Raw genomic sequence first — 11,667 nt, 5'->3', positions numbered from 1 at the left:
TATAATAATAAATAAAAAAGGAAAAAAATACCCACTATCTATCGCTAGATGTCGCTATTTGAATTTGTTAGAAATATCCTAAAACCATTCACGATTCACAATTATCGGCTTATATGTAGTGATGATGAATACGGCGATTATTCAACTGTGCAGTATAGTGTGCGTATGTTACCAATCAACGTTTCATAGGAATTGATTTTTCAAAGTTTTTTTTTCGATTGTTGTCTTTGTGGTTAGTTGGTTGTTTGGTTATTTTTATTGCAAACCAATAAATTCGATCAGTTACAGAAATAAAGATCAACCAGGCTATAAATATATTTCACTAATGTGGTAGTCGCGATCCTAATCGCCAAACCAAAATCCATTATATATTTCTAGGGAATTTTGAATAACGATAACAGCGATTCATATCATTAAACATCATCATAAAGCAAATTTTTTTCCATATTTTTTTTTCTTTCCTCACAATTTGAATCCGTTGATCTGGCACACAAAATAACTGCTTCGTAGTTGTTGTTTTTCATTCATTTTCATATTTAAAACGATTCACATTTTGTTGTCGTTTGGTTATTTGTTGATTTTCGACATTTGTTGTATCACCGAATTTCATTTGCCTCTTTGATATTGATCAATTTACTTGTTTGGTTACAAGACTTTATTTGTGTCAGCAAAAAAAAAAATTCAAAGAATCAGGTTTTGTATGAATTTATTTCAAATTCAATAAATTTCTTTTTATTTTGTTATTATTTTCACAGTCATCTCCACATTATCATCATTTATCGAGTGAAAACTTGGAAAAAAAAAGAAAAACAACAACAACGAAAACAAAAAATGGATCCACAATTAGTATATGATGAATTATATCGAGTACTTCGAAATTCCACTCGAGTATCGATAATGGCCAGTTCATTATTCATTGCCCTTCAAACTGAAGGCATGTTGAATGCAGAAAATCTTCGCCAATTGAATTTATGTAAACGGGCCATGGATACAATCAATACACGACGTTTGGTATTGAACAATATTCTGGATCGATCACGGATCTATGATTTAAATGAACAAGTAACTATAATGCGTCAATTATTGAATGATACTTGGCAATTAACTGTTCATGTGATTCAAGTCATTGATGAATTTTTGTCCGAACAGACTCCTCAATAATGGACATCAATCACCAAGAAGCATTCGACGACGTATTTTTTGTTCACGACATTTTTATTCAATTTTCTGACAAACCACCGCTACTAACAAAGATTTATTTTCTCAGCACCGTTTTTTTTTTTGAATATTTATCACCAAAAACATACACCATTGTCATATGTCTCACCAGATGACTATCGATTCACCATTATACTAACTGTTTATTATTATTATTATTCATGTTTGGAACATTTTATCACCCATACTAACCTATGAACAGATTGATTGATTTGTTTTGTCTTGATTGATTTGATTTGCTTTGATTTTGGTCATGATTCTAAATAATACTAACCAATTTTGAAATAACAATAAAAAAGATTTTTAAAATCCAAAAAAAAGCCTAGTTTTCAACAATTCAATTTTTTCCACACTTGTTGCTTATGAAAAACACATAAAATAAATCTCCAGATGTCGCGCATGTTCAATTCAAAAAAAAAAATAAAAATAAAAAATATCCACCCAATTGTCAGATTGACTGTTCTATATGGATTAGTGAAGAGTGAATAACCATTCTTCGTATTCGTTTTTGAATCGACATGGTATGAATAATAATAATAATCACCATCATCATCATCAATAGTGATTTTATTACTTGTTGCACGAAAAAAAAATCTAAAACAACACAATCAATTTGAACAATCAATCCATTTCATTTCATTAGCTATTTTTTTCCATGGTAGCAAAAAAAATAGATATTTCCAAGGAACTTTCAAAAAAAAAAAAAAAAAAAAAACAACGATTCGACAATTCTTTTTCGACGATAATAATAAAACATCACCATCATCATCATCATCACAAATGAACCATCAAAGCATAGTTTTTTTTAATGTTCTTGTTTGACAATTATTAACTGTTTGTTTGTTTGTTTGTTGACAATTTCATTACATCGTGGTTATTATTCAATCACCAAAAAAAAAATCTATCAATCGTGATTTGATCGTTGGATTGAGCTGAATTCGGTTTGTTTTCTTTTTTATATTTGTTTGAAACATGACTTGACCAATTTCTGATTTATTTATTTTTTTGAATAGCGTTATTTTTCATTATCCAATCAGAAAAAATGCTTGAATTTCTCATTTTAAGAGAAATGTGTCCATTATTTGGCGATGTCACTAATATTGGCAGAGTATTGAATAGATTGATTGAAACCATTTATATAAATAGAACATTGAACGCAGCCGAACGTCGTACATTGAATGAATGTATTGAAAACATGGAAAGAATTAATCGTAGACGTATCCAGATTAGTTTGGCTATACAACAATTTCAAGATTTAAATCCACGTGGTGGTCAAGTTTGCAATATTTATCGATTATTTGTAATGAATATTGATAGAGTTGAACGAATTTTGCAACAAATTAATGAATTGTTGTCACAAAATGTGCAACAGGCTCAAGAAGATTCAGAAGAAGAAGAATAACCAATCCAATCTTCAACAATCTTTTGATGTTTTCAATGAATGATGATTCTAAATTAAAATGTGAATTTTTTTTTAAATAAATTTTTGAAGAAAAAAAAATCAAGAGATCAAAATTGTTTTCGATTCATATTGCTACTAGGACCGGCAGCATTGACTTGCGATGTTGTCGTCGTCGTCGTCGTTGTTAGAGCAGCAGCAGTACCAATGTTGTTGTTGTTGCCAATCGTTGCAATAATAATTTGTTTATCTAGATCACGATCTTTTAATCGTAATAAACATTGTTCAATCTTCTGAAATGATGGACGTTTTTCCGGTAATTCTTGCCAACACATTTTCATTATTTGAAATATTTCACATGGACACCATTGTTTTGGCTTGTCTAAACGATGTCCTTCACGAATTTTTTCCACAACTTCAGCATTGGTCAATTTTCCATATGGAAGTTTACCCAAACTGAATACCTCTGGATGTAAGTAAGAGAAAAAAAATTAGCAAAAAAAATCAATGAAAATTTTTGGCAAAAAAAAAAAAACAATACTCACCCCAAGTCAATATACCGTATGCCCAAACATCGGATTTAGAGCTAAATCGTGTGAACCATAAAACTTCTGGTGGTGCCCAACGAATTGGAAATTTAGTACCACCGGATGATGTATATTCATCATCAATCACATAACTGAATATCGAAAAAGAGAGAACAAATTAACCAACTAAAATAAAACAGCAGAAAACAAAACCAACCGTGTTAAACCAAAATCCGCTACTTTTACTATATTTCCATTGCCGACTAGACAATTTCTGGCAGCTAAATCACGATGAATATAATTATGGCTTTCTAAATATGCCATACCACTTGACACCTGTATGCACATGTTCAACAGAAATCGTATACGTTGTGGTGAATCAAGAATTTTTTGTTCATTTTTACGTAAAAATGATAAAAGTGAACCTGTGAAGTGGAAAATGAAAAATTTCATTTCAATTTAATATCCAAAAAAACAAAACAAAACATACTATGTTTCATAAATTCAGCAACAATACAAATTGGACGATGTTCAATACAAATGCCATGTAATTTAACTAGATTTGGATGCAGTAATTTTGTCATCACTTTAGCCTCTTCAATGAAATCCCGTTCAGACATTGTACCTTCTTTCATTAATTTAACGGCAACATCATATTTTCCTTTCCATTTTCCATGACGTACTACACCAAATTGTCCGGAACCAAGTTCTTCCAGTAATTGTAAATCGGTCACTTTAATTTCCCAGGATTTATCACGTGTCAAATCATTTGTAAATCGTTTACACGATGTTGATGATGATTGTGGTTTTTGATAAAAAGAATTTGAACGATTATTGATCGATGATACTCTACAATTATTATTATTATTCAACAATGAATTCTGCGTCATCATCTTTTGTTGTTGTTGTTGTTGTTGTTGCTGTAGTTGTTGTTGATATTGTAAAATCATTGAACTTTTTTGCCATATAAAATTAGCACGACAAGGCACATCGGTCAATCGGGTAATTAGATGGCCAGAATTTTTTCGATAATATTCAATTAATAATTCTATGGATGAAAATTTTTCTTGTGATCTTATAAAATAAACAAATTGATCATCATCACCATCGTCATCATCATCATCATAATTTAAAGATGATGAATCCGAAGACAGTGATGACTCGGTAGAATCTGATAATGTTTTCAAAGATTTTTCTCTTTGAATCAGATAATGTTTTACTTCCAATGGCGATGATCGTTGATTATTTCGGCTTTTTTGTGGTAGTGGATAAAATGAAAAAATTAGAAAAAAAAGTAACCACATATCTTTGAATTCAACTCACTTTTTGCACAATAATGATAATGTAAGACATTTATTCTCAGTGGATGATGGCCGCACTAGGAAACAACCATCCGGATTACATGGCTGTCGTAATAATTGTTCAGCTGTTTCACGATCGATGGTAAAAAACCAAAGCTGTTGAAATAATGAAAGCATTTGTATATCATCAAACAATGATGGCTGTTGTGATGCAATTAACGGATTTGATGATTGTAAAATTGGCAGTTGTGATGGTCTTTGTTTTGTTGATATTTTATGATGATCATCCATTAGTGACAAATGGTTGATTGATTGATGATCACCCATTGAATTACCACCATTATCCTTATGATGATGATGGAAAAAATCAAAATCATCCATCTCATCTTCAATATAATCAATTTTATTATTTTTATCACAATGATGATGATGATGATGATTTGAATGTGATATTTTCGCTTGTTTAAAATGATTCATTCGATTTTCATCATTTTGTTTATCTTTAAATGATAATTTATTCGTCAGTTTTGTTGTCGTCATTAATTGTTGTTTTTTAGTTGTTTCTTTGGAAATTATTTCCAGATAATTATGTGGCACTAAACCCAATTGGCCACACGAATCACGTGCCATCCACCAATCACCAGTTGAATCAAGAATTTCATATTTTTCACCCTTAATTAATGCTAAATCTGTATCATCATTAACTGGTAGGTAATTATGTCGGGCAATTACATTGAATTTTGCTTTCTAAAATTGTCAAAGAAAGAGAAAAAGAAAATGTTTTAATTTGATATATGAAACCAAAAAAAAACCATTTTTAGAATTTTTTTTCTGCTATAGAAAATATATTCAAGAAAAAACTGGTCATGCAACCGTGTATCATGATTTTTTTTTCATTTATAAATTTAAAAAAACTTCACGTTAAAAGTAAAAATGCGTAATAACTACAACAGCTGTAAATGACTCCTGGTTTTCTATTTTCTTCACCATAGAAAAAAAAGGTCAAGTATCGATAAACATCAGAAAAAAAGTGAAGAAAAAACTATGTTTATCATTACCGAAAATAGCTAAAAGATAAAACTTGGCGAAAAAAAACTTACTTTTGAATGATAAAATTCAGCTGTCATCATTGATGATGATGATGGTGGTGTCGCTTCCATCATCGAGGACTCTGTTGATGATGATGGTGGTGTAATTGTCATTTGATCATCACCATTAATAGATGATAACATTGGTGTCACCGTTGATTGATCAATCGATGATGAATCAGTGGTCGATGATGATGTTGACGATGACGATGACGATGACGATGATGTGGAACTAAATGTTCCAAAATTGGATATTTTTCTTGTCAATGTTTTAAGCATTTTTTTCTAATTTCAATCGATTGAAAAGCAATAAATTGATCACTGAGAACAAAAACAAAAACACAATATGCATAATTAATTGATTAGAAAAAACAAAAAAAAAAATCCAGTCAAATATAATTTGCCTGTTTGTTTGTTTGATTGATTGATTGATTAATTCATGGATTGAATATTGATAATCAACGTACACAAACACACACCAAAAAAAAGACAAAAGCAACGTAAAATTAAAATTTGAAAAATAATGGAAAATGTAGATAGACAGACAGAGAAAAAAAAGAAAAGGTCGAAGGTCATCGTTTAATCAACAAAAATGGAAATAAATTTTCTTTTTTCACACAATGAATTATTGAAACTACCATGCTTGTTTGAGCAATGGTGGATGGTGGCGGTTTCAATGGTGTTTCAATAACACAAATTTCAACGAATAAGAAAAAAAATTTCAGAAACAAAACAAATTATTGATTCGCGAATTCATGGACCAACAGCATTGAATCAACAACATTGAAAAAGAAAAAGGCAGATATAATATAAAACAAGTTAATTGTGATGGTGTTTGATTCATCATCATCATCATCATCAATGAAGAACGTCATTGATGATGATGGTGATGATTAAGTTATGAAACATGAAATGATCATCTCAACACTCATCTTAATTCAATGTTTTTATTTTTCTCTTTTATTTTTGCTATAAAAACTAAAAAATTTACTAAAAATAATAATGAACACATCCACAATTTGAAAAAATAATCATAATCATCATCATTACTACTATGAAAGGAAAATTGAATTTTCCTTAAAAAAAAAATTCATGTATAAATTGTGTGCATTTGATTCATTCAAATTTATATTTTTTTTCATGTTCTCTAGTCATATAGATGAATAAATTCATAGTCCAAGTGTGTGTGTGTGTGTGCGAATCAATCGTGATTCATTCATTCATTTTTTTTTTCATCATCTAAATGTCAAATGTCAAATTTATCCACTCACGCACACACACACACAGACAGACAGACAGACATAAAGGTATTTGGATCACGAATTATTTGGCATTTCAAAGCAGATGATGATGATGATGATGATACAATAAAATTGTTGTTTCATATAAGCTGTTCTAAATTCAAGGATCATTTTGGAACAATTCTTTTTTTTTCGGCTGTTTTTTTGTTGTATGTTCAGATTAGAAACAATCAAGCTTTTTTCATTTCATTTCATTTCTCTGTTGAATAAAAAGAACAAAAATTATTGCTCGACACACACACACACAGACAGACAGGCACATAATTTGTGAATATAGAAACAAAAGAATGAAATCATTGAATTTTTTTTTCTATTGAAAATCTCCCCCCAAAAAAAATTTGTTGTTGTTGTTGTAGAAGTTGTTGGAAAGAGAAATTGAATTGAAAAATTTTACCACAATTATGCGGTTTATGAACAACAACAACGATAAATGGCATTTAATTTTAATTTGATTTGAAAACAACCAATAAAAAAACGATAAAACCAAAAAAAAAGATCAGACAAAAACAACGGCCAAATCAATTAAATAGAAAAAAAACATCAAAAAGTTATATATGTATTATTATCATCTAACCAGGAAAGTTTATTTAGAATTTATTATTGATCAGCATACTGATTTTCCAATCAATCGGTCAATAATATATATTTGTGTAAGTACGATGATCATAAGATGATGATGATCGACGACAAGTGAAACAGAGAGAAAATTTCCTCATAGCAAAATGGTGAGGAAAACAAAAACAAAAAAAATGATGATAATGATGAGTAAATTGTGAGACAAAAAAATTCTCAAATCTCCAAAATAATAAGATGCTATATAAATAAACAAACAAACAAATAAACAGTCAATCGATCGATCATGATCAGTTGATGAAATTGATTCACAGTCAATCGACAACGATGTTGAAAAAAAAAATTTTGTCCAATTAACTTGATGATGATGATGATTTGATTGACAAATAATAAAACGGACAGCAAAAAAAAAACAATCGACCTTGTATTGTGGCTACTTTTGCGCGTGGTGGATGAAAAAAAGAGAAATGAAAAAAAAGAAACACAAAAAATATCTTGATCATCATATAAATCATTAAATATGATCATCATCAAAAGTCACATCGATGTTGTTGATGATGGATATGCTTGTGAAATATAGCACCAACACCGCCACCACCACCATCACTATATTTGTATTTCAAAATGTTTTCTTTTCAAACGTTGCCAAAAACAAAAAAAAAATCATTCAAATATGGTGTGTGTGTCCATTTTTAGTTGGACTAGAAAAAAAAAATTAATCAATCAATCAAACTTACCTTTAGAATACTGTTATTTCGATGATTCTGGAATTTTGTTGTTGTTGTTGTTTGAAATTGGATCATATTTAATATCCGAAATTGATTGATTGATTAATTAATGAATCACCGACGATGACAACAGATGATGATGATGATCTTGGAACAATTTTTAAAACACAGCCATTTTTTACACAGACAGATATATCGAACAAAAGAAAGAGTCACATCCATTTCAGGCAAATATATAACTCGGACACATCTAGAAAAAAAAATAGATAATAGACGATGATGAAAATGTTGACAGACACACCGTACAGTGAGATAGAGAAATGGCAAAAATTGATTTCAAGGGAATACGAACAAAACAATAACCGATTGTATTCTGAAATAAATCATATGGATGTTGATATATAATCTGATCCAGAGACTATTTCTAACCGATCTAAGTCATAGTCTTTTCTATCTTCAAAGATAACTGAAGCAGTGACTAGACTAGATGATTTTGTTTTTGGAAAAAATATTTTTACTTGTACAAAAATCTTGTTTCTCTCATTCACTCTCTCTCTCTCTTGCTCTTTCGTTTTCTTTTAATTTGTTTTTTTTTTTTTTTGCTATATCGTCGTTATGTTAAGCTGTTTTTTCTTTCGGTTGATTTCTTCATCATCATCATCATCCAAATCTATCGCTTTCATATTTTCAACGATGATTCACGCTGTATGTGGAATGTTTGAAAAGGAAAAAAAAATGTTTTTTTTTTCTTCAAACCTGTATTCACTTAGAAGAAGGGGGCACACAACAATCAATAGTTGAATGGAAATTAAATCCGGTTGAAGAAACGGAGAAAAATTTTTTTTTTTGTTTTCTTTGCCTTTTTCAAATAACCAAGTGTCTGTGTGTGTGTGTAATCAATTGAGTCATTGTGACATATAATGAATCAAGATAATCAATAATGAGATAAAATCATTGCCAGGCGTTTGCATTTTGCATAAAAATTCAATTGACAATTAGTGACAAGCACACGTATATTTGATAAGTGGAAAAATTTCGATCCACCGATTGATATCACCAATTGATTGTGTGTGTGTGTGTGTATGATTAACAATGCAAAGTAAATTATAAGATGATGATGATGATGATTATTATTCAGATTTTGATTGACATTTTTCGTGTGTCTGTGTCGCATGACAATCGTTATTTGACATTTGATGATGACAACAATAAAAAAAAACAAAACAAATAATGTCAAATATCGAATATCGATTGTCACCAATATATTTATTCATACCATTTGATAATGATAATTACATCCGTACATGGAAGTAATGACATTAAACACATTTCAATTCGATAAAGAAATTCAAAATCAAAAAATTCAAAGACAAAATTGGCCAATATGAACAAAACATCAATGAACCAAACCTTCTACACACACACACACTCTATATCACATGAATCGGATACAAACCGGCAGGAAAATAAATTGGGCGAAAAATTTTAACAAAAAAAAAAATCTAAACATTTTTTTTCGGAACATCACGATGATGATGAGCTTTACATATGGAAGTTTCCAATAAATCGTGTGTGAGTGAGTGAGTGAGTGAGTAGAAAAAAAAGTGAAATGAAATGCACGATTACCATGATTATTAGATGAATGATCTATTCATCTGTTACATCAGCATTCATCATAGTATTATTTTTCTTGCTAAAACGGAGGAAAAAAAATTAAATGATGATGACACGATGATGATGGTGATATGATGGATTCATCGCACACGCACAAGCAGTGAAAAAAAAATTTTTCGTTTTTTTTTTCAATTTTCAATGAAAACAACAGCAACAACAATAACGGGTCATTTATTACATTTGATTATCGATTATTATCATCATTTGAAAATCATAATCAGTATATCGTGTATCATCATCATCATCATCATTTTATTTTGGATTTTAATTTCCGGTATTTTTTCGTCAATTATTACAACAAATGATTCATTTGATTTTACACGTACATATGATTAACACATAGACACACAGGTGAATCGATTTTTCACTTGAACATTGTAATCAATCGTGAACGCTGTGTGGTTTTTAAGTTGATTTTTCACGAAAAAAAAAAATTTTTTTCATGAAAAATTAATCAAAAAAAAAATTGAGTAAAACGCGAATAGACTTTTTGTTTTTGTTTTTTTTTATTGTTGACCATGAATCTATTAAATCAACACAGAGACATGATTATCATATGAATATATATTGATTGATTGATCGCTATGATTCGGCCTTTTTACACTTTATTTTTTTTCACATTATAAACAAAAAAAAAATGCATTCACAGACACGCGCGCACACATTATGTGAAAAGTCTAAATTAAATGATAAATGAATAAATGAATCCTATTAATATCAATATCAATATAATAAAATGGAGAAAAATGGATCAAAAAGGTCGCTAAATTCAATTTTTATTGTTATTATTACTATGAATTGATATATTAAAATGTTGGACAAAAAACATGTATGTCAAGTTTTTCCATCTATGAATATAATCCTCTGTTGTTGTCGTTGTTGCTGTTGTTGTTGTTAATGTTTCAAATAAAAGTTCAAAGTTCTTGACGTTGATAATCCAAATGATCATCATAATCATCATCATTATCTTCAGGATAATGATAATCTTGGAATAAATATTGATTATAACGATTGAATAATGTTGATTCACCACGACCGACCACCACCACCACCGCCACCATTCATATAATGTGCACTCATACGAATATTTTCACAACGTATCTGATACAATTCGGACATATTTTCAATATTATCTTCACGTTCAGCGGCAGCAATCAGATGTCGTTTTGAATTCAATTTCTGTTGTGTTGATTGTGTACGTTGTCTATTGATATTATGATATAATGGTGAATATTTAGGATTTTTTGCCATTTGTATTGCATCATAATTGGATTGTAGACAATGTATTTGTTTCAAATGATATGAACATGGTTTCCAATTCGATGCTAGCCGACAATAAACATTCATTGTATCATCACTCGTAGTTAAATATAAACGTAAACGTTTCCATGTATTTTCATCCAATAATGGTGTTCGTCGTCGACGACGATTACCACCATTGCCATTATCAATTGTTTTACCGGTTGGAAAATATATCCGTCCTAAACCTAAACATTTTGTCCATTTTGAACGAAATTTTTTCAAAAATTCACGACGTAATTCACGTGGTTCACATAATAATTTCAATTCAAGATCATTAAAATGAATTGATGGTTTTAGATTAATTTTTGGTGATTCTGTTGTTGCTGTCATCACGAAAAATGTTGAATCATCATTGATGATGTTAAATAGAAAACAAATACAACAGATTAGTGTGTATATTGAATTCATAATTTTTTCTTTTGGTTCCAATTCCATTTAAAGCTGACAACAACAACAACAAAAAATGACAAATTTAGAATCAAAAAAAAAGAAAATGAATTTTGGCCAATGAGAAAAAAAAACAACCAAAAAAAATGTTGACATGTTGCCATAGTAG

The 11,667-nt window shown here is 29.6% G+C and overlaps 2 protein-coding genes across 10 annotated transcripts; both read right to left on the bottom strand.

Annotated features, from left to right (window-relative positions):
* Positions 1-1,769: 1,769 nt before the first annotated feature.
* On the bottom strand, positions 1,770-8,626 carry LOC124498902 (tyrosine-protein kinase Btk). Of its 9 annotated transcripts, none has more exons than XM_075731601.1 (8): positions 8,488-8,626; positions 8,145-8,385; positions 5,546-5,854; positions 4,468-5,192; positions 3,635-4,395; positions 3,362-3,569; positions 3,163-3,296; positions 1,770-3,083 (listed from the first exon to the last, which is right to left on the bottom strand). In XM_075731601.1, exons 3-8 carry the CDS (start codon positions 5,810-5,812, stop codon positions 2,728-2,730), a joined length of 2,451 nt encoding a protein of 816 aa, XP_075587716.1. In that variant the 5' UTR covers positions 5,813-5,854; positions 8,145-8,385; positions 8,488-8,626; the 3' UTR covers positions 1,770-2,727. The 9 variants fall into 9 exon arrangements, with proteins under 9 accessions (XP_075587716.1, XP_075587717.1, XP_075587714.1 ...); XM_075731602.1 differs by having other exon boundaries at positions 8,442-8,600; XM_075731599.1 differs by having other exon boundaries at positions 8,145-8,600.
* Positions 8,627-10,723: 2,097 nt separating this feature from the next.
* LOC124493493 (uncharacterized) lies at positions 10,724-11,521 on the bottom strand. Its single transcript, XM_047056574.2, is given in 2 exon segments — positions 10,724-10,849; positions 10,851-11,521. Coding segments are annotated over 2 exon segments (795 nt in total). The 5' UTR covers positions 11,520-11,521.
* Positions 11,522-11,667: the final 146 nt, after the last annotated feature.

The sequence above is a fragment of the Dermatophagoides farinae genome, chromosome 5, assembly GCF_024713945.1.
Source record: "Dermatophagoides farinae isolate YC_2012a chromosome 5, ASM2471394v1, whole genome shotgun sequence".
Taxonomy (NCBI): Eukaryota; Metazoa; Arthropoda; class Arachnida; order Sarcoptiformes; family Pyroglyphidae; genus Dermatophagoides; species Dermatophagoides farinae.
Note: the sequence above shows the minus strand (reverse complement) of the source record. Positions and strands in the feature narration are given on the sequence as shown.